Source organism: Sarcophilus harrisii, chromosome 5 (genome assembly GCF_902635505.1).
Source record: "Sarcophilus harrisii chromosome 5, mSarHar1.11, whole genome shotgun sequence".
Taxonomy (NCBI): domain Eukaryota; kingdom Metazoa; phylum Chordata; class Mammalia; order Dasyuromorphia; family Dasyuridae; genus Sarcophilus; species Sarcophilus harrisii.
The window spans coordinates 131,007,232-131,034,075 of record NC_045430.1 but is presented as its reverse complement, the minus strand read 5'-3'; the positions used below and the strand labels follow the sequence as shown (position 1 = coordinate 131,034,075).

The 26,844-nt window shown below is 34.5% G+C and overlaps 1 protein-coding gene across 1 annotated transcript in view; it reads right to left on the bottom strand.

Moving 5' to 3' along the window:
* The window catches only part of CAMK1D (calcium/calmodulin dependent protein kinase ID), a 457,058-nt gene that overhangs the window by 271,110 nt on the left and 159,104 nt on the right, over window positions 1-26,844 (bottom strand). The window contains exon 2 of the mRNA XM_003771427.4: window positions 22,130-22,261. Coding sequence (XP_003771475.1) covers window positions 22,130-22,261 — 132 coding nt within the window. The remainder of the gene's footprint in view (window positions 1-22,129; window positions 22,262-26,844) is intronic.

Sequence of the window (26,844 nt, the reverse complement as noted above, 5' to 3'; positions counted from 1 at the left end):
AGTCACTTAGCTCCTGTCTGCCTCAGTTTCCTCAAATGCAAAAGGGGGATAATAACATCTATCTCCCCAGTGTTGTTGTTAGGATCAAATGAAATACTATTTGTCAAGAACTTAGCATAGTGTCTGGCTAGATGCTTAATAGTAGGTGTTTAATAAACAGTTGAACTCTACCTTCACTTCTCCACCCCTAATCCTGATTTCCAGTATCATATTTCTTTCCTGTTTTACAACTCTACTTTCACCCAAAACTCAGTATGTCCAAAACCAATTTTGTCATTTTTCCTCCAAAATCTGACTTTCATTTGACTTTTCCTATTTCTATTGATGCAATCAGCATTTTTCCACTTACTCAAACTTAAGATATCCTAAAAAAGATATCAGATATCTTTTGACTCTTCTTTCTTAAACTCCCACATGCCAATAGCTGCCAAATTTTGTAATTTCTACCCCCACAATACTTTCTTGCATCATCTGCCTTCCTTCTATTCAAATACCCATTACCTTGGTTCAGGCCCTTATTACCTTTTACCTAGTTTGATGCAATGGACTCCTAGACAATCTCCTTACCACCACTCCTACTCCCATCAACCTATCATGCATCAGTTTCCAAAGTAATCCTTATACAGAGGCATGATCATCTCCTTTGCTTATTAATTTTTAGTAGAGCCTCATTGCAAAAAAAAAAAAAAAAAAAAAACAAAACACCTCAACTTTGGTACTCAAGGCTTTCAGATATTTCATTCTGTTCCCCTCCACACATTTAATATTTCCCATTAGAGTGTCCTGCCTTCCCCTGTTCTTTGTATACATGCCACTTTCCAAACCAAGAACACACTCCTTCCATATTTCTATTTCCTGAAATTCCTTCTTCCTTTAAAATCCATTTTAAAACCCAACTCCTCCATGAAGCCTTTCTCAATCCTCTTATTCCAAAGTGATCTTTTCCTTTTCAATTTTCCTTCTATGTTTTGTATGGACCCTTTCTTTGCTTTCAATATATTCTATCTTGAATCATACATATTGGTGTCCAAGCATTAAACATTTTTTAAGTTCTTTTACACCTCTGTAGTCTTTTATTTTTAACTTCTCCTGCCCTCCTCCCTGAACTTTGCATAAAGTAGGTATTAATGAATAGGTTGAAACATTAATGAATGTTTAGTGAACCGAGTTCGAAGTGGGAATCAAGAAGTAAGGGTTCTGATCTCAGCTTTACTAAAAACTAATCTGGAACTTGGAATAAGTGACCACTTTGTTTCTTGTTCATTATTTCTTTCATCTACAAAATGAAGGGAGGGAGGTCAGCCTAAATCATCTCCAAGGTACTGCCAAACTAATATTTCATGATTCTACCGTTTTCTTTCATTTTATTTTCCTATATTTATGATTTCATAAGAATAGAGAGCTTCTAGTGAAGAATTTTCTCTACCAATACAGACTGGTACCTTCTTTAAAGTAACTTAAAATTTTAGAGAGCTGCTTAATACACAGAGAGAAGTTAGGTCACACAGCTGTTATATTTCAGGACTTGAATCCAGGTTGCCATGTTGTCTTGATTATATAAATGATAATTGACATTTAAATACTGCTTTATGGTTTACAAACGTTACATCACCATTTTGTAAGGTAAACGGTATCATCATTGCTATCCCCAATTTAGATCTGGGAAAACAGATTTAGAGAGGTATAAAATATTGACTGAGCAAATGGAAGAGTTGAAACTTAAATTAGGTCTTCTGACTCTTTCCACTACTTTAGAACTGCCTGATAATATAATGAGACTAGTTTCATTTGAAGTCAATTGCAGTGTCAAAGAATAAGCTAGCAAATAAGAGCCCTTTGGTATAGTGAATAAAGCACCAAACCTGAAGTCAAGAATACTCATCTTTCTGGGTTCAAATCTTTCCTGAGACACTGTGTGACTCTGGGCAAGTCACTTAACCCTGTTTCCCTCAGGTTCCTCATCTGTAAAATGAGCTGAAGAAGGAAATGTCAAACCACACCAGTATCTTTGCCAAGAAAATCCCAAATGGGTTCCAAGGAGTCAAATATTAATGAAACTAACCAACTACAAATATGTTTTATTCTTTATTGACTTACTTATTTGTTAAATATTTCTCAATTACATTTTAATCTGGTTCTGGCCTTTTTGGGAGTGTAGCTAGCCCTATTAGCCTCCAGTAATATCTATCTGATACCTCTGGACCAGATGATCTCTGAGGTCCCTTCCATTCTAATGGAATGAAACTTGATTCTCTGAACCTGATTCATGGTTAATAAAATCTGGTTGGCTGATTTTTAAAATTCAGTGAGAATAAGTGAAATAATTTTAAATTTAAACTTTAAATAAACTTTAAAAGTACTTTAAATTCTTTAGAGGAAAAATAATAACAAAAACCTAAGGAAATGTTATATTACCAGAAAAATCTGTTTCATTTATTTCCTTAATATCTTTCAACAAGAAAAGATGCCTATTCATCTCTTTCGACACTGTTCTTATTACATAAGCATATACATTAAGTGTTTGGCTTTCTATAGGACATATATAATAGTCTCAGATCATAGTGACATTTTAAAATTTCATTTAAAAAGAGAGGGAGGGGAAGAGATACTTTTGATTAAATCCAAAAGGATAAAACTTTGAAAGTTCACCAGCTTTTCTAGGCCACAGAAAACAAACAAGACATTTCCAAATCCTGGTTCTACATCATCATGTTTGGCTCACCTAAGACCTACAAATCTTTTAGGCAACTTTAAAGCTGACTTTTAAGGAGGTACAATTATATGATGAAAATATGATAAATAATATTTTAAATCCTTAGTAAATAAAATCATGTTTGAAGAACTTGAAATGAAATTGATTTATCAAATGATATATATATATATATCATCACAGATTAAGATAATTTATTTAATCATGAATGATACTTCAATAAAAATGATATAGCCACCCATCACAAAATAATATCAATATCATACAGAACAAATCATCTAGATCTCAACAAGTAAAGGGAGAGGAATAGGAAAGATTTGTATTGCTCAAATACTTTTTTTCCCCTAAGAGTATTTTCCAAGATAAAGCATGTCTTATCTTGTTTATATTAGGAAATTTCAGTTTCCTCCAAAATCTTATCATTTAATCTCACATGTAACATAGATCAGTATTGTTTCAATATCCTGATTATTTATGACTCTCTGCTGTAAGAGCTGCACATGTTTCTGTTGGCTGGAGTGGTATTATTGGAATCATTTTAGTGGATCATTGACAGATTACATTTCAGTGGGGGAAGAAAAAGAAAAATACTCAGAAAAATTGTTACAGGAACTGAAAACACCAGCAATCTCTCTGCAAAGCACTAAAGTCCTCAAGAGTCGATCTAGATTAAGTGATAAAAACCATATCAGGGAAATAAACACTAAGTATAAAGGTATTTCTGTAAGTGCCCCCAATTGCTATAAAAATCTACAAAGTAGCATTGTATCATATACTGAGTAATAAGGATAGTAACAATGAGTTTCAATTCTTTCTGATACTATAGAAGAATGAGCAGTAAATAATGTGCTTAGAAATAATACAGCTGGCTTTGCAGCTGGACTGCCCCATTCCCAATGTTTTTGTCATTATCTAATTGTTTTCAGTTGTATCCACTCTTCATGATCTTGGGGTTTTTTTTTTTGTTTTTTTTTTGGAGGGGGTGGTCATAGATACTGAAATGTTTGCCATTTCCTTCTCTAGATAATTTTATAGATGAAGAAACTGACATAAGGAGGGGTTTAAATGACTTGTTCAGGGTCAAACAGGTAGTAAATGTCTGAGGCTACATTTGAATTCAGGATGATGAGTCTTACATTGCCCTATATAGCTAACCTGCCCCCTCCCAAAATACCTAACATATAACCTATATCAAATTGTTCACAAGTCAGGAAGAAAAACATTTGGGACTCAAAATTTTACAAAATGAATGTTAAAAACTATCTTTACATGTAATTGAAAAAATAAAATGCTATTTTTAAAAAAAATGCTTGTATACAGTAAAACTCTATGCAAATATATAGTATCCCAATCCTTATTACTTATTGTTCTTGGTCATTGCTTTTTTCCTATAAATGCTTCCTATCAGTTTCTTACTTTTGACTGCTATCATTCTACAGATGGGGCACCTTATTTTTAAGTCTTTCTCTTTGGGCAAAACAAATCCTGAAGGGCTACCTGAATGCTTAAGGGAACCTTAGTACAGCCTGACTAGCTTGGCTCATTTTTAGTCATTGAGAGATTAAATCAATTAATTTCTAGAGGCACACATTTTTATAAAGAACACAATAAACTAGTGCTTGGCACTGATCTAAACAACTAAATGGGGCTGGGCTTTTGTCATAAGAATAAAATGGTAAGAGCAGAAACAAGCCAGATTTAAACAAATTAATCTACATAAAAGCTTCTCTCTCGAAGCTATTACTTAATGCAACCAGCTGTCTTCTCATTGAGAACTGAAGCAAGTGGCCCATCCTCAATTTACAATTCATTTGTGGAAAATTTGTTTGGATTGTAGAATAACTGGCGTTTAAAGGTATTGTTAGTTTGGGGTAATTGGCAGTTAGTCAGGGAATGCCTATGGTACCTGGGAGGATTTTAAACTACTGTAGACTTTTAGATCACAAAAATCTTAAGAGTTAGAATAGATTTTATAGTTCATCTAATCTAACCTCTGGACCAGTCTTTTGCAAAAATCCCTTCTATAGCATCCCTGGCAGTCTACTCTGCTTGAACACTTCCAATGATAGGGAGCTCATCACTTTACATTGTTCTGTCATTTCAGTCACGTCAAATTCTTTGTGACTCAATTTAGGGTTTTCTTGGCAGAGATACTGGAGTGGTTTGCCATTTCTCTCTCCAGCTCTTTTTATAGATGAGGAAACTGAAGTGAATAGGTTTAAGTGACTTGCCCAGGGTCACACAATTAGGAAATATTTGAGGCTAGATTTAAACTCAAGAAGAGTCTTTCTGACTCCAGATCTACACTCTATTTACTATACCTCTAGTTATCTCACTAGTCTATAAGGCAATCCAAAGCATTGTGAAATAGCTCTATCACTTAAGATACTCTCCCTCAAGTCAACAAGCACTATTTATTAAACACATACTAGGTTCCAGGCATTATGTGAGTTCTGAAGATTCAAAGAAAAACAAAAAATTGAGGAGCTACTTCACAACTTATTTCTCTATACTGAGGGTATCATGCTTGCCCCAAGGTACCTCTGTAGTAGAGGAAGAAGCAGAATCTTATATTCAATTCTATCAATAGTCACAAAATATTTTCAGTACAAAACACAAGAGGGATAAGAAAATGCCCACTGCAGAAGGTAGGATTGAGCTGAATTTGGAAAGAAGCTAGTATTGTTAAGAAGTCAAGTTAGAGTAGGAAAGCATTCCCAATAAAGGGAAAAGTCAGTAGAAACACATACACAGAGAAGGAAAATGAAGGGTCTTGGGTGAAGAACAGCAAATAGATCAGTCTCTCTGAACCAGAAAGTGCAAGGCAGAGAATAACATCTAAGACTACATGGGTAGAAAAGGGATGGGTTTTGAAGGGCATATAATGGGAAGTTCTCTGGAACCCTCTAATCTCCAATCATGGAACTAGCTAGAGAGAAGAAAGAACTCTGAGACAAATTGAAACTCAGACTAAGTACTTCCTCATCTATAAATCACCCTGGTTTACAGAAAGAGTAAATACAAATGGGGCATTAACTGAATGAATCATTTTCAGTCTGTTCTATGAAATCTGAACAGGAAGTATCTAGTAGTTTCCTAGGAGAAGGAAACATGTAATGCTGATATATTTATTTACCTGATACTTACTACCATTAATCCTTGACCCAATGCCCAATATACACTATAAAATAAGGTTGGGAATCATAACAATAACAACCCAATATTGCAAAGTCATTAAAATTTTGAGTGTTACTAATCTAGGTAATAAGTCAAAATAAGGATACAATAATAATGATAACTGGTATTTGGATGGCACTTTAAGACTGGTTAAAAACTTTACATATAGTGTAATTCCATGGAAAGAACCCTTAAAGAGTTATAAAACCCGAGTTCAAATCCTAGATCTGCTACTTACTACCTGTATGACTTTGGAAAAGTCACTTAATTTCTCTGGATCTCAGTTTTGTAACCTGTAAAATGGAAGATCTGGCTAGATATCCTCTATGGTCCCTTTGCAACTTGATATATTACTTGTATTATTTCTTTCATTAAAATGTTCATTTTTTTAAATTTACTGTCTTTTTGTGGGAGATCTAAGCTATAACTTGTTCTATGCTTTGCATAGTGTTTGGTAACTAGTAACCTGATTAATGCTTACTGTTTCTCAGCTCCCCATTCCATCTTGAAGAGCAATATATTTATTCTTGTTGTTCAGTTGTTTCAGTCACATTCAACTATTTGTGATTCCATTTGAAGTTTTGTTGGCAAAAATACTAGAATGGTTTGTCATTTACTTCTCCATCTCATTTTATAGATGAAGGAACTTAGGCAAACAGGGTTAAGTGATTTGCTCAGGGTCACATGGTTAATTAATAAGTGTGTGAGGCCAGATATGAACTCAGGAAAGTCTTACATAAAAAATCACATTTTCTTTTAACATTATTGCTTTCCTCTTCTCTCCTTTCAGATTGTATTATGCTTCTGTACATTAGCATTCCCAACCAGTCTCTCTTTTGTTTCTTTGCTAAGAGTTAACACCATGGATTCAAGTTTTTTTTTCCTCTTTTGTCTATTACTCCTCACGTGCAGGCCACAAATTCTCCTTGTATGATTTGATTTGTCTTGAACTATTTGGGATCATCCTGCTGTGGTCCCATGTGCTTCTGGGATTCTTCACAGGATCCTCTACTTCTCCTTAGCTGAACTTTGAAACCAAAGTCCTTAGTCATGTGATATTTATTCAGAGATGTTTGGAATCATTTAGATATTCTAGAGGCTATCTCCCCACTTATTATTAGCATCTTCCCTGATGGTTTATCCGTTTATGATTTCTTTTTTTTTTTCTCTCTCCCTCTTCTCTTCCCTTTCTTCTTTTCTTCCTCTCCCTTCTGTACACTTAGGATATCAAACCCTTATTTGAGGGTGCTTTGCCCAAAAGAATGTAACATTTTTGATTGACAAAACCTCAATTTTTTCTATATTACTGCTTTGGTCAGACACCATAAGGATCTTCCTCTCTCAATTGGAATTTTTTTAACTACATTAAAGAGGCTATTCTTTGCTTCAAATCTTACCTACCTTTAATCACTGATTGAGTGTTGCCTAAGTCAAGGTTTCCCAGTGCATCCAGGGTCAACTTCAGTCCTGATTTGTATCTTACCCCTGGACCCAGATAGCTCCAGATGAAAGAGTAAGGTTGGCGCCTTTGCACAGCCCTCACTCTCTTAAATCCAACTCACTTGCATGTCATGACATCATCTCCCTGATGCCATGTGCTCTTCAAGAATGAAGGACAAAAAAAATCTACTTGTGTTAAAGGTTTTTAATTGAGTTTTCTTCAAGAGATCTTGGATAATTTCAGTCTGTTATTCTTTCTATTGCCTCTGATATTGCTGACTTTCTGAATTTTTCCTTTTCAGTGGAGGAGCAGACCATAACATTGTCTCAATTTCCTCCCGTGCTGAGAAATTCACCTTTTATCCCTCAGTCTACTCCAAGTGACTTCTGGACAAACAGAGCTAGCTTCAGTCAGTACCTCTTTTGTGTTTGAGACTTTCTGGGTTCCCACTAAATGATGTGTTTGAGGTACAGCATAAAAAGATGAGATGATATAGGCACCAAATGTTGGGGTTCGGTTACATGAAGAATTCACAATGGCTATTGTTTTTGGCAAAAGGTGAGTTTATTTAGAAGAAGAGGTTACAAACAAAATGAATAGGTCAAATAAGCCCCAGGAGTGGTAAATATGAAAGAGAATTGGGAGAACATACAGTTAGCAAGCAAAGGAGTTTTAACAATAATAAAAAGGACAAGTTCCCTAGTGGAACTCACAATTAACCAGGCAAAAGGAAATAATTCCATGAGATGGAACTATGCCCTTAACTGACAGGCTAAATCTGTAGATGAATTTAGTGCCCCCAAAAAGTTAGCTATAAGAAGGAGAAAGATACCATGAGGCAAGGGGGGGGGGGGTGGGGGTAAGATGAAAGACAATATAAAGCATAAAGAAGAGAGGAAAGATCCCACAAGGCAGAACATCATGACTGACTCATCCAAAGGGGATTCTGCAAAGACGGCATGGGCCAGGCTGCTAGGTGATGCAATGGATAGAGCACCACCCCTGAAATTAGGATGACCTGAGTTCAAATCTGGCCTCAGACACTCAACACGTCCTAACTGTATGACCTTGGGCAAGTCACTTAACCCCAATTGCCTCAGCAAAAAAATTTTAAAAAAATATGGCATGGGCCACAGACAGATTTATAGGGGGAATTTAACTTCAGGGATTTGACTTGGATTTCTGACCCAATAGAGCAAAGTGGGTTTTTCCACGACCTCCACAGAAAGTGGACAAAACTGAACTGATCCCCATCAGTACCCTTCCCTGCTTGCTTCAGGGAATAATCTTAAGCACTTAAGGCTCTTTTTGTCAACTCCACCTAGTTACTCGGTATCTCATCCCCTTTCCATCAGGCCTGGTGCTACCCATTCCTATAAACACATTGGTGCTCTGCCCTAGTTCCCTCTATTCCTTAGTCCTCTGGCTAAGTGCTGCCCTAGGAAAAGTTTCCTATTTTTCTATAGCCTCCTTAGGGAGGGATTGGCATAAGGAGCAGAGGTGAATTCTATTGCTCATTGTGAAAGATGATGGTCTGAGGGTAGGGGTAGTGGGATATGTCAGAAAAGACTATAATAGCAACAATCTAATTGTTGAATAGATCTCATAGCCCAAGTATGTATAAGTACTACTGTGCTACTCTGACAAAAGTATGTGTGTGTGTGTGTGTGTGTGTGTGTGTGTGTGTGTGTGTTTGTGTGTGTGGGGTCTATTAAGGATTAGTCTTCTCTGCTATTCAACCTTTTCTAGAGTTCTTAGGGTGTGAGCCTGTGGAAACAGCTATAATTTCTTTACCTCTCACAAGTAACTTATTTTTAAGAAGTCATGAGGATAGAAGAAAATTTCTACTCCTCTACCTTGTTGGTTGTTTCCTATGATCCTATCCCATTTGAACCTCAAAACAACCCTGTGATATAATTACCTAAGGTAATATCAGGCATGTTTTACAGATGAGAATAATAAAGGTGCTAAAAGGTAGGCTTTGAACCAGTTTGATTCCAAACAAAACCCAGGCTATTGTTACCTCTCATATAAAGCAGCCATGTATTCTAAAGATAGGAAAACAGTAAACCAAAATTACTCAGTAGGATTCTCTTCTCGCTAGAGCTTTGGAACAGTTCTACACACATTCCAGATCAGAACACTATCAAAACAAGCAAACGTCAAAACTAGAGTCAAAAATAAATGGTCCTAAATCAAAATCCTTTTTTGGGTGATGGTCTCAGAATAATTCTTGGGAACTTATTGTCCAAACTGGGAAAATTTAGAGGAAAAGATAATTACAATGTTATGGTTAAATAACTTAAACAAACATCCAGGCTGTCATGGATTTTATGTTCCACAAGGACAAGGATCTGACTGGTCCTCTGTACTGCAACAAATAGAGCACCATACACAAACATTAAACCTGAGCTTTTCTTCATGTACTAGTGTGGTGCAGGACAAACTAGGTGAATTTAAAAACATTAGAAACTTTAGAAAGCACTGGTTATGGCATCTTAAGAGTTCATGATCAATAAAGAGAAGAATAATAGGCATAGTCTAATATAATTAATATATAAAAGAGCAAGTGAAAACCCATAATGTTCTATTTTACATTAGTCAAGTCCTCAAGTCAACTGAGGAGATAAAGGATATTGTCAAGCAATAAATTCTGATGACTCAAATACAGTTTGATTTTGATCAGGTGACTTTATCAAAGAGATGGATGTGGTGGCACAGGGAAGTCATCAACTAATTTAGACTTTAAAAATATGGACTTAAGAAGTAAGGAGGGACAAGTAATTGAGGATGAATATAAAAGAATAGCATAATCCTATATAAGAGTAATGGTCAAATTTGTGCTTAATTGTAGCCTTGAAAGGAAGGAGAGCACCAGAACTAAAGCAAATAATAATAATAAAGTAAAAAGTGCTCTGCAGAGAACAAAAGAAAACCTGCAAGGAAACAAAGAAAATGAATACAATGTGGGGTATTTCTTATATAGGCTTTCATGAAATGGTAATTTATTGCTTTATATTTTGAATCTTCTCAGGTTCTGCTATGCACTTGGCTTTTTAAATATTGTATTTAAGTTTAAATAAAGTAAATTTTTAGAAGATCATATTGTTAATTTTAGGGAAAAAAGAGAATAACATTCAAATACTCAGGAATGTTCAAACTCTGTATAATACAGTACACAGTGAAACATAAGAACAACAAAAAAGAATTTTTAAAGCTATATTTGCAAATAAAAACAACATCAAAGGAAGGCTGCTCAGAGTAGATTGGTAAAGATGACAGAGAAAAGGAAGGATTAATTCAACATTTATTTTGTTTTTGGACAGAAAGCTCATTATGAAACAATAGTGTGACATAATAATTAAAAACAAAACTAATGCAATTAATTGAAGATTAATTTTCAGAATGAGAAAAGCTATAATTTTTGTGTGCTTTCACATGAAAAACTGGTTGGTTTGTTGGTCAAACCATCTGGTATGGCAATATATCTATAAATTAGTTTTGATAGTAATACATTTTTGTTATTTTGGCACGGTCCAAACACAAGCCTTTTATCTAATTAATATTTCTCCAATTATGTAATTCTTTATGTTGTTTGAAATTTTATATGTACATGCATATTTTTATAAATATTCAGTTTCTTATACAATGTACTCTCTTATTTTTGTACATTGAATTGTTTATAGTTGTGATAATTTTTAAATTCAAACAAAAAATTATATCAAGTGCCTCCTATGTGCTCTGACTGCCATAATGGTAATTATTGTACTGTGCGAAATGATCACCACAAATATAGAGATGAGAAGACATATATGAATGGATGCAAAGTTAGATAAATAGAAATAGGAAAATAATACATACAATGATGACAACAATATAAAATGAACAAACAGCAACAAATGAAAGTGAGCACTGTAATTATAACTAATTATAACCAAACCTAGCCCCAAATAAAAGATGAAAAATGTGCCGTTTTCTTCTGTACTTGACAGAGGTGAGGAACCACAAGTATAAAATATTAAATATATTGTCAAGATTCAGCTGATGCGTGAAATGATTTTGCTGAACTCTTTTGTTTCCTTGTTAATAGTGGCTGATGGTGCAGTGGAAAAGCAATGGAACTGATGTCAGGAAAACTTTAGCTCAAATCTGACTTTAGGTACTTAATAGTTGTGTGATACTGCGCAAGTTACTCTTTTTGTTTCACTTTTCCCATGTGTAGAATGAGGATCATAACCTTTCAGGGTTTTTGTGAGGATCAAATGAGAGGTTTGGAAAAGTATTTAGCACAATGTCAGGCACTTTATAAATACTTATTATCTTTCCCTTGCTCCTTGTTACTTGGAATGATTCTCTGAGAAGAACTAGGAGAAAGGACATAGTTGAAAATAAAAGTGATTTGAAAAGAAAACAAAATTTCAAAAAGTTGAATAAAAAAGACAATTTTATTGATCTGGACTAACAGTTGGGGTCTCCTTTTATGGGCATATGCGCACACCTGTGAATGGTGCTGACACACAACAAAGAAAATTTTCATACTCTGAGAGTCAAAACCAGGAAAACACTAAGCAGACTCAGATCATTTCACTGTGAACTTCAACTATATTTTTAAAAGAGCAAACCCAGAAGAGTAGAGAATTGAGACTGTATTATGAAGAGAGGTAGCTTGATAAGTATAGAGCTTTCCCTTTTAACCCCTCAAGACCTCAGTCTCCCCCTCAGCATAATGAGTTCTGAAGTGTTCTGTAAGAATCTTTCCAGCTCTATGAACCCATGTATCTCCTCTCCTGCCCCTATGCTTCATAGTTCCCTTTTAACTTGCTGAAAATTGCTTTATATAGTACCTTAGAGGCAAAGTGCTGGACAAATTAATTCTAAGTAAATAATGTAACCAGGCTTATAAGCTTCAAAACCTAGCCCAAGGGACCTCACACTGAAGTTCACAGTACATGCAGTGCCTGGGTCACAGGACTGTGAGAACCAACCAGCATACTGAACACCTAATCATATAGACTGAGCTCATAGAATGCAAAAGCCAATCTCCTGGATATCTGCTGCATAGCAACAGCCTGCCACAATACTTATCACCATTTTTTCTTTCCGTGCTCTAATATCTACTTAACCAATAAAAAATTCATTTGGGGACTATTTTCAGAGCATACAAAGACATCCTAAGGTTGCATTAGCAACATCTAAGTAGAGTACATTATTCACAGTGAAACAAGTAAATCTCTCACATTTCAGTAATGTAGGAGGATGGGCAACCATTCAAATAGCTATAATTGGATGAGAAATTGACTGTAACTTCACTATAACACTATTTGCTAAAAAAAAAACAAAACAGCATTCAGAGTATGTCAAATCTATCCAAGACCTAAATAAACTAAATCCAAAGGATATTTAGTTACAAAAAAACCCAAAAAGTACTTATAACTTGGTTTCACATTGGTGCTAAAGAAACATACAAGTTCATATTCTTTTAACTCTAGACTGGGCTGATTCACATCAATCTGATGATTCAGGTTTGATGTTAGAACAAAATGAAATACTTGGAAACATTCTAGCCATTAATAAAAAGAGATTTTCTTGGCAATAGTATGGAAAGGATATGAAGCAAGGATACAGTATCAATTCACCTGGTCATAGCTTCCCTGACTCTGTAATTGTTATGGTAGTATAAACTATAGGTGTTCTTAAACTCTTTCCATTCATGACTCCTTTTCACACAAGAAATGTTTATATAACCCCAGATACGTATATAAAATAAGTATAAAAATCAAGTCAAATATTTATTGATAATAAGTCACAATTTCATAATCCCCACATTCAGTTATGAGATTCCATATGGGTGAGGAAACCACAGTTTAAGAAGCTGGGGTATAAAGGAATCAGTTGGAAAGAGGAGCTCCTGATTTATCATAGAGTAGCTTTTGTATTCAGGTTTCTAGAAAGTTATTTCAATGGTTCAAGCATTTAGCTCTTGAACTAATTAAGTTCTGAGAACAGTTTCAATACCTCTTAAGGAAAAACTAGCCTCACTTGCCCCAGGTAGCTCTTGCTCCTTTAACACCTTCCTTTCTATGTGTTAAATGCCTCTTGACTCACATAGAAATAATTTGGAGAGGACTAAAAGAACACTGATGCAGAAAATGTTTTTTTCCTATTTTTCCTTCAGAAGTCATGTATTTGCTATTCATTCCTTTAAAGATAGACAGAAGAGTTCTGGTAAGATGGCTAAATGAATGTTATAAGTAAAGTCAGTTCCCCTTAATAGCCTTAAAATAAATAAATAAATAACAGAATAAATAAAAAGAATAGCAAAGAAGAGAAAGGAAAAGAAACCTTTACAGGGAAAAGAAAAAAAAACTTTAAAAATAAGGGAAAAAATCCTACTACAATGAAGAAATATTATTGAGTAAAAATAAAGTAGAAAAAGTTCTATGAAAGAAAAGAACATTGCAGTAAGGCAATAAGAAACAGAACAAAAATAAAAAGGTGAACATGGGGCTAAATAAATAAATGAAAAGCTTACTAAATTAATTAATTACTGAAGGAATAGTGAAATACCTGTTTCCCTGAATTGTTCTGCCTCAGTTTCCCTGAATCATTATGTCCTGAGTGGAATTGTTGCCCTTCCTTGCCTCATTGGGACTGAAAGAATTGGGGCCTCGAAGCTCTGGCCACTCTCACATTCCAAAGAGTCATAAAACCCCAAATGGCTTATCTCAACTGCCTGGATGATACTCACTATTTTTTTGCCCCAGATTTCTGTCACCTTCTTGACTCCCAACCTATCAGAATTAAAAAGTTATGCTCCTTCCTGGAATTTCCTCTCACCCAGTGTTCTGCCCCACTCCTTGCCTTTGTTTCCCTGATAATTGGAGCCCTATAAAAGACTCTGGAATTACTCGTTGAGTGCTGGATGCTTTGAGACAAGAGTCCCAATCAGCCAATTGACTTCACTACCCCAAATACTCCACTATTAAAATATTAAAAACCCTAATCTCTGTCTTGCCTCAGTTTCTCCAGCATTACAGCAGAATATGCCAAATTGAAGACAAAATTGAAGAAATGGCAGTACAAATAATGAAACTAAATTTTGAAACAATACAATTGGAAGAATTGAGATCCTTATATTGAAAGTAAAAGCAGGTAGAGAACCCCAGCTCAGCAAGTCAAGATAAGAATTCTGTTCTCTCAGAAATCAAAAGCAAACATGCCATATTTCAAGAACTCATACAAGATACTACTACACACCTCTCAGATTGACTAAGATGACAGGAAAAAGATGAATGTTGGAGGGGATGTGAGAAAACTGGGACACTAATACATTGTTGATGGAACTGTGAATAGATATAGCCATTCTGGAGATCAATTTGGAGCTATGCTAAAAAAAATTTATCAAACTGTGCATACTCTTTGATCCAACAGTACTTCTATTAGGCCCATATCCCATAGAGCTCTTAAAGGAGGGAAAGGAACCCACATGTGCAAAAATGTTTGTGGCAATCCTTTTTGTAGTGACAAGAAACTGGAAACTGAGTGGATGCCCATCAGTTGGAGAATGGCTGAATAAGTTATGGTATATGAATGTTATGGAATATTATTGTTCTGTAAGAAATGATCAGCAGGATGATTTTAGAGAGGCCTGAAGAGACTTACATGAACTGATGCTAAGTGAAATGAGCAGAACCAAGAGATAATTGTAAACAACAACATCAATATTATAGGATGATCAATTCTGATGAACATGACTCTTTCCAACAATGAGATGACTGATACTAGTTCCAATGATCTTGTGATGGAGAGAGTCATCTACAACCAGAGAGAGGACTGTAGGAACTGAATGTGGATCACAACATCACATTCTCATTCTTTTTATTGTTGTTCACTTGCATTTTGTTTTCTTACTCATTTACTTTCCTTTTTGATCTGATTTTTTTTTTGTGCAGTAAGAGAATTGAATAAATATGTTTACACATATTGGATTTAACATATATTTTAACATGTATAACATATAATGGATCACTTGCCATCTAGAGGAGGGATGGGAGAAAAGAAGAGAAAATATGAAACACAATGCTATGCAAGGGTCAATGTTGAAAAATTATCCATGCATGTGTTTTAAAAATAAAAATAGCTTTAAAAAATAACTCATACAAGACAACTTCTGTGTATCAGAAGTATTGAAAATCCTCAGGATGCCCCAAGAGATGAACCTTAAATTTGACTCACAAAAAAATGAAGTTAGCTAAAAATAGAATAGAGCATTTCTTTGGAGTTAGAGGTCCTGGTTACTTAAGGTCACAAAGATATTGACAGAGGTGAGACTGATTATAAGTCCATTGACCCCAAATCCATCACTCTTTCTCCACTGCACTATACTAAAGTGAAATGAGGATGACTCCTATTATTCATTATTTGACATAATTCTAGATGTACTGCCTATCATCGTAAGAAAAACAGAAATTAAAAAATAAGCATTGTCAAGGAAGAGTCATTTATAACTAGATACAAGGGTAATCCAATGGTTTACTCAGAACACACTTGTGATTTAAGAGGGGGATCACTAAAATAATAGCTTTAGCAAATTAGCAAAATATAAAATAAATCCATAAAATAATCAACTTTTTTATTATGAAGAAAACAAAAAGGAAACGGGTAGAAAGAGAAATATATTTCAAAAGCCTCTTCCCTTCCTCAAAAAAAAAAAAAAAAGCATTGAGAAGCAGTACTACCTAGTGGATGGAAAACTAGTCTTAGTCTTAAAGACTTGGCTTGACACGTATTGATGGTGGGGCCCCAAGAAGGTCACTTACCAAATTGGTGTCTTGGGCAACTTCCTCATACACACTATAAATTTCAGAGAATTAAATAATCTATTTGTGTAGAATCAATGTAGTCAGTATCAATGAAGTCAGAATTCCAGTCTCTATCTCAATAAGGGAATTAATGGTAAGAAAGGTCTCATTTAAATAGTTTTCTGTTCTTCTAATGATATTTCTCCCCCTTCCAAATCAGACCACCAGAGATTAAGATCAAGATGAGCTAAACCATAGAGCTCTGAACTCCTTGTCACTATAGGCCCTCATCTTCATGCTGGTCATTCTCTGTCCAGCGCCGGCTCCACCTTAGACCAAGCTGTTCATTCTTACAGAGGACCAATGATATCAGGAAGGCAGCATTTTGACTTGCAAGTGATTTAAGTGAGGGAGGACTGCGCAAAATCATCAGCGTCACTCTTTCCTCTAATCATCAGAGTTCAGTTACAAAACATAGGTGAGAATGACTGGTGATGGCTCAGCAGTTAATCCAGCTAAACAGAGCTCTAAGGACCATCATAGGGAAAAAGTAAATCACTGGCTCTGAATTCCCTGGAGTACTCCACTGTTCTCCATCTAGCTTTTCACCTCTTGCTCTAAGCACCATAATTAAATTAACATTACCAGGGCTTCTGGAAATGAAGTATCAATGGCCTTTCCTATTTTTCCATTTATCATCCCCATGATTTCACAGACCAACACATCCTTCTGAACCAACCATTACTCTATGCTTGCATTTCCTCCTATTAAAATATAAACCCCTGAAAGGCAGAGGCAGTTTCACATTTATATTAATACTTTTATGTTAGGACTTGATACAATAGTGTCTGATAAACAATTAAGAAATATGTTTTCATTCTTTTATTTAACAACCATCTTTTTCATTTTTGTGCTTATTGTCCCATGACATGAAGTTTCTTGTATTTTGGGAGGAACACAATGGGGTCCTCTAAGGGGAACCTATGAGCCATCCATTTATGAGATTGAAGAAAGCAATTCGCCACAAATGCTGGAATTTGGTACCAATGTAGGGATTCCATCATGTGACAAATTCACAATATAGGTTTCTCTTTGACAAAAGGTAAGCTTATTTGTGAGAAGAGGTTACAGACAAAATGAAGAGGTAAACTAGACACCAGATGTGACAAATATGAAATATATTTGGGAGAGCAGATAATTAGCAAGGAAGCAAATTTTAAAAATTAACAATGAAAACTTAACCTCCGGGTTTGATATATGTTTGGATATAAAGGTAGGTTAAAGGAGAACTCCATAGGGGGGAGAAACTGTAAGGATGAACATTTAATATCCATCAGTTTGGCTCCCTACTTGTCTCAGGAAATAATCTTATCAGTACTTCAGGCTTTCTCTGCTAATTCCATCTGATGTTTCAGGATCTCATCACATCTACTTAATAGTAACATCCTTATTGTTATAGAAAGAATTTAATCAATATGGACCAATTTAACCTGTGGTATATCAATATTTATACTCCTGTGTATAGGTGATATAAAAATTATATGATTCTTGTCACGCTCTGCCTCTTCTAGTATCCTTCTTCCCAACTCAATGGATAAAGTCTTTTTAAATCCAACAAGAGAACAATTTTTACAGAGATAAGTGTCTTAGAAGTGATGAGACTACACTTGATTGTATGGATTAAGGAAAAGGAAAGAGTCAACAATCACTAGAAGTATGAAAGCATTATCCACCTAGAAAGTAAATTTAGAAGCAATGCAGGTTTAAAGGAATGAAAAAAGGGAGTTTTGAGAAAAATTCAATCCCCAATTTGTTAGGCAATGTATAAGAGAAAGAGCTTGAGAACTAAAATCAACAATGAATGTTTACTTGATGTGTAATATAGTAAAGATATTCCCAAAATCTTCAAATTTTATCAATGACAATCAAAATATCAACAAACTAATTTCTAGAATTAAAAAATAAGTGTAATAAATTAAAATATTAAAAATTCTTATGGAGCAACAAAATACCAAAATTATAAAGATGAAGAATGGAGAGGAAAAGTAGAAAAGAAAGTATGGCATTACCAAATTTCAAATTATATTCTAAACAGTAATTATCAAAATTATCTGAATTGTATTTAAAAAAAATTAAAACCAATTGGGGAAAAAATGGAAAGTAGGACAGATTAGACAATTAAAATTTAGGAGCAAACACATAGTAGAAGAGTATGATTTAATAAGCCAAGTATATAAATTATTTGGGAAAGAATTTATTATTCATCAGGATCTGCTGGGAACACTGCATAATAACTTAATAAGTTGCAAAGGGATGAACAATATAAATATAGAATCACATCAGAACAATTTAAAGAAAAATAGAAAACTATATTTTTCCCAACTGTGGATAGGGGAAGGGGGAGGAAGTCTTAGCATGTTGTGACACAGACTATTATAAAAGGCAAAATAGATTATCTTAATTATATAAAATAAAAAGGTTTTTCAGAAATGAAAGTATTGCAACTAGAATAAGAAGAAAAATGGATTGTGAAAAATCTTTTTTTAAACATCTCTGATAAAAGTATAATACTTGAAATCTAAGGGAAATTAATAAATCACTAAAATTAAAAACCATTTTCCTGAATAAAAGATATAAAAAGGTAATTTTTCTAGAAGAGGAAAGTAGCTATCTTTGACTATAAAAATAAACAAAATAGCTAATATTAGATAAATATAAATTAAAACAACTCTGAGCAAATATGATTAAAAATGAGAAAAATCAATATGAGTTCTGTGGGAGAATAGGCACAATATTATCTATATAAAACTATTTACAGCAGTAATACATTGTGACAGAAAAAAGATCAAAACAAAATTTTTGATAAAAAATTGGGAATGGAAATATAAATTTTCACATATACATGTAACAATATTATCACAATTGAAGGAATGATAAAAAATGAAAAATTCAAAGTTAAGCCACATTAAAGGATATACAATGAAGAAAAAAGATCCAAAGAACAATGTGTATGTTTGTGTATATGTGTATGTGTACGTATACATACATACAGAGAGACAGAAAACAAAAGGGTAGAAGGATATAAATGAATCATGACAACTCTTTTATATTATTTTGTTTAAATCTTCTGGGGAAGTTCACTTTGGTTTAGGCTTGTTCTCTGTGTGTTTCTGTTTGCTATGATAAGAGAAAACATATTGGTTAACAAAAGACTTAGGCTTCTGACTGCTCAACAACATAACACTGTCAAAATGCTATCTCTTGCTATCTCAGAACATCCCCTCTTTCCTAGCATTTTTTATTATTAATGAAACCAAGGGTAGGGAAACTAACTTCCTTGACATAAACCAATACTGACTTCTCAAGTCCACATCTGGGTAGATACCAAATGCCTGCAAATTAAGTACAAGAAAAATGGAAACTTATTTACTTCATTTATTCCCCAAACCAGTTACTGACTTAAGCAAAAATTTAAGTGATATGCTTGATTTAAGAGAGAGCCAACCAGGCTCTGAATTCAGGGCAGGTACTTGTGGCAATATTGTCCCTCTAAACACTCTAAGATGGTACAAAAATATTCAGAAGCAGCCTCTTTCTTATCTTCATGAAGAGCAGTAGCCATGTCCAAATATATACCTGAGGGCCAATATATCACTACTTGCTTTTTCAGTTCCTGCCACTGGGAAATGAATCATTTAAATATATGTTGATATCCTCAAATTTTTCATTAAAGTATCATCTTCTAATTTCATTATAATATACTTAAAATGATTTGTTTGACCAAATATCTTCTAAACAGTTATTTAATTTAGTCTTCCATAGGTCTTTGGTAGAGAACTCAGACACCCTAGAAACCAAACAAATAAACAAAAAACCCTATGAGCAATTTGTTCTCTAATTTGGAACTGATACTAAATGTTTATTCTTTGAGTCAATAAAGGTCAGAACATGCTATATACCGTCATGATTAACATACTGTGCAGTTTCATACTTATGGCAACTGAGTGTGATTCAAAGGCTGATTTTAGTCTTGAAAAACCAAGAAGAAAAAACATGCTCATCTATAATAAATGTAGGGAGGTCTCAATGTGTTTTGGGAAGCTAGAACATTTATTCTAAATTTGCTTTTTAGGAGTTGACTGATTTTCTCTAAGAGCAGACCTCCAAATCTAGCAACTTTATTTGCTGTTATTTAATTTTTAGTAATTTTTTGTTTTCATATCATATTCATTTTTGACTATATCCCTCCTGCTCTCCCCTTTATTCAGAGGGCCACCTTTAATAACAGAGAAAAAGTGGGACAGCTAGGTGGCGCAGTGAATAGAGCACCAGCTCTGAAGTCAGAAGAAATTCAGTTCAAATCTGGCCTCAGACACTTAACACTGCCTGGCTGTGTGACCCTGGGCAAGTCACTTAACCCCAATTGCCTCAGGGGAAAAAAAACAACTAAAAAATAACAAAGAAAAAAGTTCATGAAACCTAATCAATATAACGATCAAATCTGATCCTATTTAGAATGTTCCACACCACAATCTCTTATCTCAATGAAGAAGTACATTTTCTCCTCTCTTCTTCAGGGCCATGCTTTGGTCATTATAACAGTATTAAAATAAATAGCCTTCAGTTTTGGGAAGGGTGAAATGATTTTTTTTCCATTTATATGAAGTCACTGTGTTTACTGTTTTCCTGGAAACCCAGTAACTTTCATTGGTTTTCACAATTTGGAGAGTATTATTGCCATATAGTAATTTGTTTTTCTAACCCCTGTCAAAACCTGCTTTAAGGGAGTGGAGAAAGGGGCACTAGAAAGAGGGTAGGAAAGGGGAAAGTGTCAAGCAAAGGAATAAGCTTATTGTGTTGTATTAGACAGCTGGCTAAAGGGAAGTTTGAGATAGGGCTTCTTAACCTTTTTGTAACAAGGATCCTTTTGGCAATCTGCTGAAGGCTATGGAGCCCTTCCTAGAATAATATTTTCAAATCCATAAAATATATAGGATTATAAAGGAAACCAAAAATTAATAGAAATAAAGATGAAATTTTTCTTGGATATCCACTCTCAGATCTATTCAGATAATCCCAAGGTCTTTGGACCTATATTAAGAAGTCCATCTATTTGGGGACATGAACATCTTGCTTCCATTCCTGCTTCTATTTAGTTTAAGTGACATCCATAGATTGTCCTAACCCTTAATGATGAGGTTCTCAGTAACTGGGTGCAGTTGGCAGAGAGGGACGGGAACATTAATGGAATTACTCCCTGGGGCAGGAACGGAAGGTCACAGATAAAGATCAATTTGACCTGATAGTCTCACCCTCTGTAGAAGTCAGGGGTGGCCCCACCTTGCTATGTCTGTTCAGAAATCTGAGTTATGTCAAACACCTAAGGTTGAATTTCTCCTATAAATCTGTCGATAGCTGATGCCATCTTTGTTGAATCTCTTTTAGGTTATAGCCCACCCAGAGTACTCTGTTTTGTGATGTCTTTCCTCTCCCTCCTTCCCTATGCCACTTGGTATCTCTCCTCTCATCCCCCACCATGCTTCTATTCTTTTCTCCTTATAACTAACTCTTTTAAGGTGCTAAATAGCTCTTTTAGGATTTAACCTTCCAGCTAAGGGCATATACTCCAGCTGCACAGAATGTTTTCTTTCTCCTGGTTAATTTTAATTTTCAATCAGAAATTAATTGTTAAAAACCCCTTTCCCTTGCTAACTATATACTCTCTCAACTCTATTTCATAATTATCACTCTTGGTGTCTATTGAATGTCTTCATTTTCTTTGTAACTTCTACTAACTAAATCCACCTTTTGCCAAAGAGGATGGCCAGTGTGAATTCTTCACAAGATTGGATCCCAAAATTTGGTACCTACACCAATGTCAACTTTTTTGATGCCAAACCCAAACCACATCCTTAACACAGGTATTCTCCGTCTCCGAGATCAACCATGTAAGTCCAGCAATCCAAAGAGATCAAAGAAATGGAATTCTACAGTACTTACTTTCTCAGAACAGCAATTTCATTCTCTATGCTGCTTTCCTTGCCTTTTAGTGCCTTCTTAGGGATACATTTTACTGCAAAGAGTTTTTCAGTTGCTTTCTCTTGGGCTAAAACCACTTCAGAAAATGCACCACTGTCAAGAAAAACAAAAGAGAGAAAAGAAATTTAGAAACATGAGAAACACAGAAAACATACTTGTGTTTTACAATGATTCTTTAAATCCTAATGTCTGGTTTTAGTTTTAGTTTCAGTTATTTTTCATTCTAAATTAAGCACTTCATCCCATCCTCCCCAGTGTTTTATGGAAAGAAATGTATACAAACAAATACATCAACAGAGAAAAACATATTATTTGAATGTTTTTGTCTTTGAAACAATACATTTGAATCTCCTATACTACGATTTCTTGTCCACTTCTGCTGAACATTTGCTTTAATACTGAATCACTTTTGAAAAGCATTTTTAAAAATCCAGAAAAAAATTTAAAACAGAAAATAAAGAAGAACATTGGATCCTCTCAAAATTTCTGGGGCTCCTTCAGTCAGCTGGAAAGTAACAATAAACCTTTTCGCTGTGTCAGGAATCCAACCACAGAAAACATAAATACAGTCAATTCTCTGAGAAATATGAGAAAGTAATGACATTGTAAATATATGTAACTTCAAATACTAGTAGTGGTTAATTGATTGGCACACGTAGAACACTTCTTTTAAATTTAGTCAAGCATCATTTAAGCCCTTGCTATAGACCAAGTATTATGCAAACTACTAGAGATACAAAGAAGGGGTAAAACAATTCCTGCCCTTAAGGAGCTCATATTTTAGTGAAAATATTTCACATTTAAGTGAAAAAATAATTGAACCTAAGTTTATGCAAGAAAAACTCAGATTTAATAGAATGTATTCTCAGACAGAAAGGCACCAGCAACACCCCTTTCTGGGAAAGAACTGTTGTAGGAGACGGAATTTTAAGACTTGAAGGAAACCAGGGAAACTAAAAGGAAGAATAAAGAGGAGAGACATGATAGAAATATGTGCCAATAAGTATAAAGGCATAAATTTGGTATTTGGATCAGCCTGTCTTAAATGTTTACACTAAACTTTTAATGAAGATGAGTGATATAAATATACATGTATATTACATGGGTATGAGGAATAAACAGAAAGGTGGAAATGGACCAGATTATAAAGATTTTTCATGCTGGAGTACTTTATATCAAAGAAATAATAGGAGATCACTGGAGTTTATTGAGTGGAATTGGGCACACTTAAAAAAAAAAAAATCATTCTGGCCCCTGAGCAATGAGGCTTTTAATAGGGAAGACTTACCTAAAAGAGAAACTGCTCAAACTGAAATTTGACCAAAGCTCAGAAGGTCAAATGTCATTGCCAAGAGAATCTGGCATTGCTCTCCCAGCCAGAAGAAGCAACAGATCATGGAATCACAGATGAAGAAGAGACTTACAGGCTATCCTTTCCAACCCTTTCTTTTTACTGGTAAAAAATTGGAGAACCGGAGTGAATGAAAGATTCGATTAGAGTCACATAGCTAAGAAATGTCCAAAGTGGTATTTTTTCAGTCCCATGACCTATCTGCTCTCTCCAAGTCACCTTACCACCCATCCTGTATTTGAAAACGAGTACCAATGACAGAGCGACAATTAAAAATTAGCTCAAACAAGTGAGGAGAATCTCTTGAATCACACCTTCCATACCTTCTTTTAAAATCTTATCTTTTGTAGTAGCTACTCAATCTTAATTTAAAAAAAAAAAAAGCTTATTGGCATAAATTGCCATTGTTAATATAGGGTCATAGGAATGTTTTGAAGAAAACCCTACAGTTCCAGAACACTCATGTTCTTTAAACTGGTAAAAATAAACTCAGAAATAGATTACACCAAAGTAGGTTGCACTAAGTTCAATTTCAGAATAATGGAATCACATGGAAAATATTTTAAAAAGCCAATGAGTCCAATCTCCTCACTTTCCAGATATAACTATATGTATTATCTTTGGGATTCCCCTTTGAACCCTTGCAAATGTTTTCCACCTTTCTCATATTCTGAATAAAAAAACACGCAATAATTTAATAAAGTTGTAGTTAATGCTAAGTAAAATGGCAAATTACATCATTTTTCTTACTATATTCTTCATTTCTATTCAATCTTATGCATAAAGAACTATAAGAGTTCCCTCCTAAAGCAAATAAGTTCTTTAGGTCCAACCAGAGATAAATTAAATCATATACTAAATTGCCTGGATTCCTACAATACTTTAAATAATCCTGTCATCACACTTTAGTGGCTTACTTGCAAACAACAAATTTGTCAAAAATTTCTTCCTCCCACCACCCAGTGTATTAAATAAGCAAGTTGGTAGGAGATAGGGAAGTAGAGTTGATTTTTAATTTCATTATGTTTGGAGAAAGTATAATATTAGAGAAAAAAGATGAATGAAATAACATCTAATAGAAATCTCAATGTTCTAAGAACTGTAATTTTCAAGTTGTGACAGAATTTATTTGAATTCTGAAGGAAACCATTAAAATAGCAATACAGAATTTACACCTAAGTGAAATCTTCATGACAAAATATGAGAAAGGTCAAATAAAATAATTTAAAATAATTAAAACGTTTTTTGCACCTAAAAAAAAGCATAAAAAAATTTAAAGACTAGATTTTTCTTTCCCTGTAAGGAAAACCTCGGTCAATCTCTAAATATACTCAAACTCAGTTGGCAATCATCAAACTTTGTTTAGCTATATTTTCTAGAATAAACCATTTGTCTCTTTAAGTCAAGATTTATAAAGATCTAAAACTATTGTTATTTCATTCAGAATTCCAAGTCAGGAGGAACAGGGTTCAAATCCTGTTTATGACCTGTGTTATCTTGAGTGACTTAATTACTTGGTTTCTCAAGGTCTCCATTTCAAAATCTGTGGAATGGAAGAGTTGACCTACTTCAGAAGTTATTAACCTGGAATCAATTCACTTTTTAAAAAATCAAACTAGCTCAGTCCCTAATAGGTGTTCAATAAATGTGTAGCTGACTGTATTTCAATTCAGTTCTGTATAGTATTTTATGTTATATATGAACAATATTATTCTGAAAAATGATTAATAACCTTCTTCACCACAGTGCCAGAGAGACCAAAAAGTTTAAGAACCTCTGGTCTAGATAATTCCCAGAATCCTTTCTAATTCTGTATCCTATGAATCTTTAATTCCATTAGTACTTAAATAGGAAGAAGAAAATTGGTAGAAGAGCTAAAGAAAAGGAGCAAGTTCTTTTCTTCTGGAAGGGAAGAATTCTAATTCTTCCACACTGGAGAATAGAATGGCAGACCACTCCAGTATCATCAAGAAGACCTCAAAAGAAGTCCTTAAGAGTCAGATATGACTGAAAATGACTAACCAACAAAGATAACTTTTTTCACATCCCAGACATCTGGATGGATTTATCCTATGGAGAATTCCATTTCCAGGTCATTCTTCTGCTACTGAAGTTCCAGGGATTCCCTCTTGCATTTAAAATATTTTTTAGCACTGTGATGGTGGCCAAGCTGTCTAGCCTATCTGCCTAAGTTTTTTCATCTTCCCAATGAGGGTAATGATAGTATTTCCCCTCCTGGGACCAAATGATACAACAAATATAATTCTTTGCAAGTCTTAAAAGTACTCTACAAATACTAGTGATCATCCTTATCCTTACTTACAATCTAACTTCAACCTCTTTCTCCAGACTTACTGAACATCATTCTACTTCACACTCTACATTCCAGCCTAATTGCTGCTTCCATTATATCACATTCTCTCCCCGTCTTGAACAAACTGTGCTTCCACCAAGAATGTTCTCTCTCGCCCTCTCAAATTCCCTTTGTTGTTGCTGTTGTTGAATCATTGACTCTCTGAGACTCCATGTACAGTATTCTTGGTAAAGAAACTGCAAAGATTTGCAATTTCCTTCTCCAGCTAATTTGACATATGAGGAAACTGAGGCAAATAGGGTAAAGTGATTTGCCCAAGCTCATGCAGCTAATAAATGTCTGAAGCCAGATTTGAATTCAGAATGATAAGTCTTCCTGATTTCCAGGACAATGCTCTATCACCTAGCTTCTCTCAAAACTCAGTTCAAGTGCTACTTTCTACAAGTCTATCCATTTACTATTACAAAAATCACGAAGTATCTACTTCCTACTTTATATTATAGTTTATATAGAAGCAGATGATTACTGACTCATCTTCCTGAGTTCAAATCTGTCCTTAGAAACTTAATACCATGCTACCCTGGGTGGGTCACTTAATCCTAATGGTCTGTTTCCTTATCTGTAAAATTATCTAAAAAAGAAAATGGCAAACCATACCAGTATCTTTACCAAGAAAATTCCATACAGGGTCACAAAAAAGTCAGATATAACTGAAAAAAAACTCCAGACCAAGACCAGAATTTCTTATATGCCTCAGCATAGCCAGGGGAATGACATACACCAGCTCTGAAAACCTTCATGTACTTCAGCATTGCACTGGGCAGAAAGGCAATGGTCAAATATCTCTGATAAAAACTTCATTTCTCAAATATATAGAGAATTGAGTCAATTTTTTTTTTTAGGAATCCAAGCTATTTCCTGGTTGATAAATGGTCAAAGCATATAAACATACAGTGTTCAGATGAAGAAATCAAATCTATCTATAGGCATATAAAGTAGTGCTCAATTACT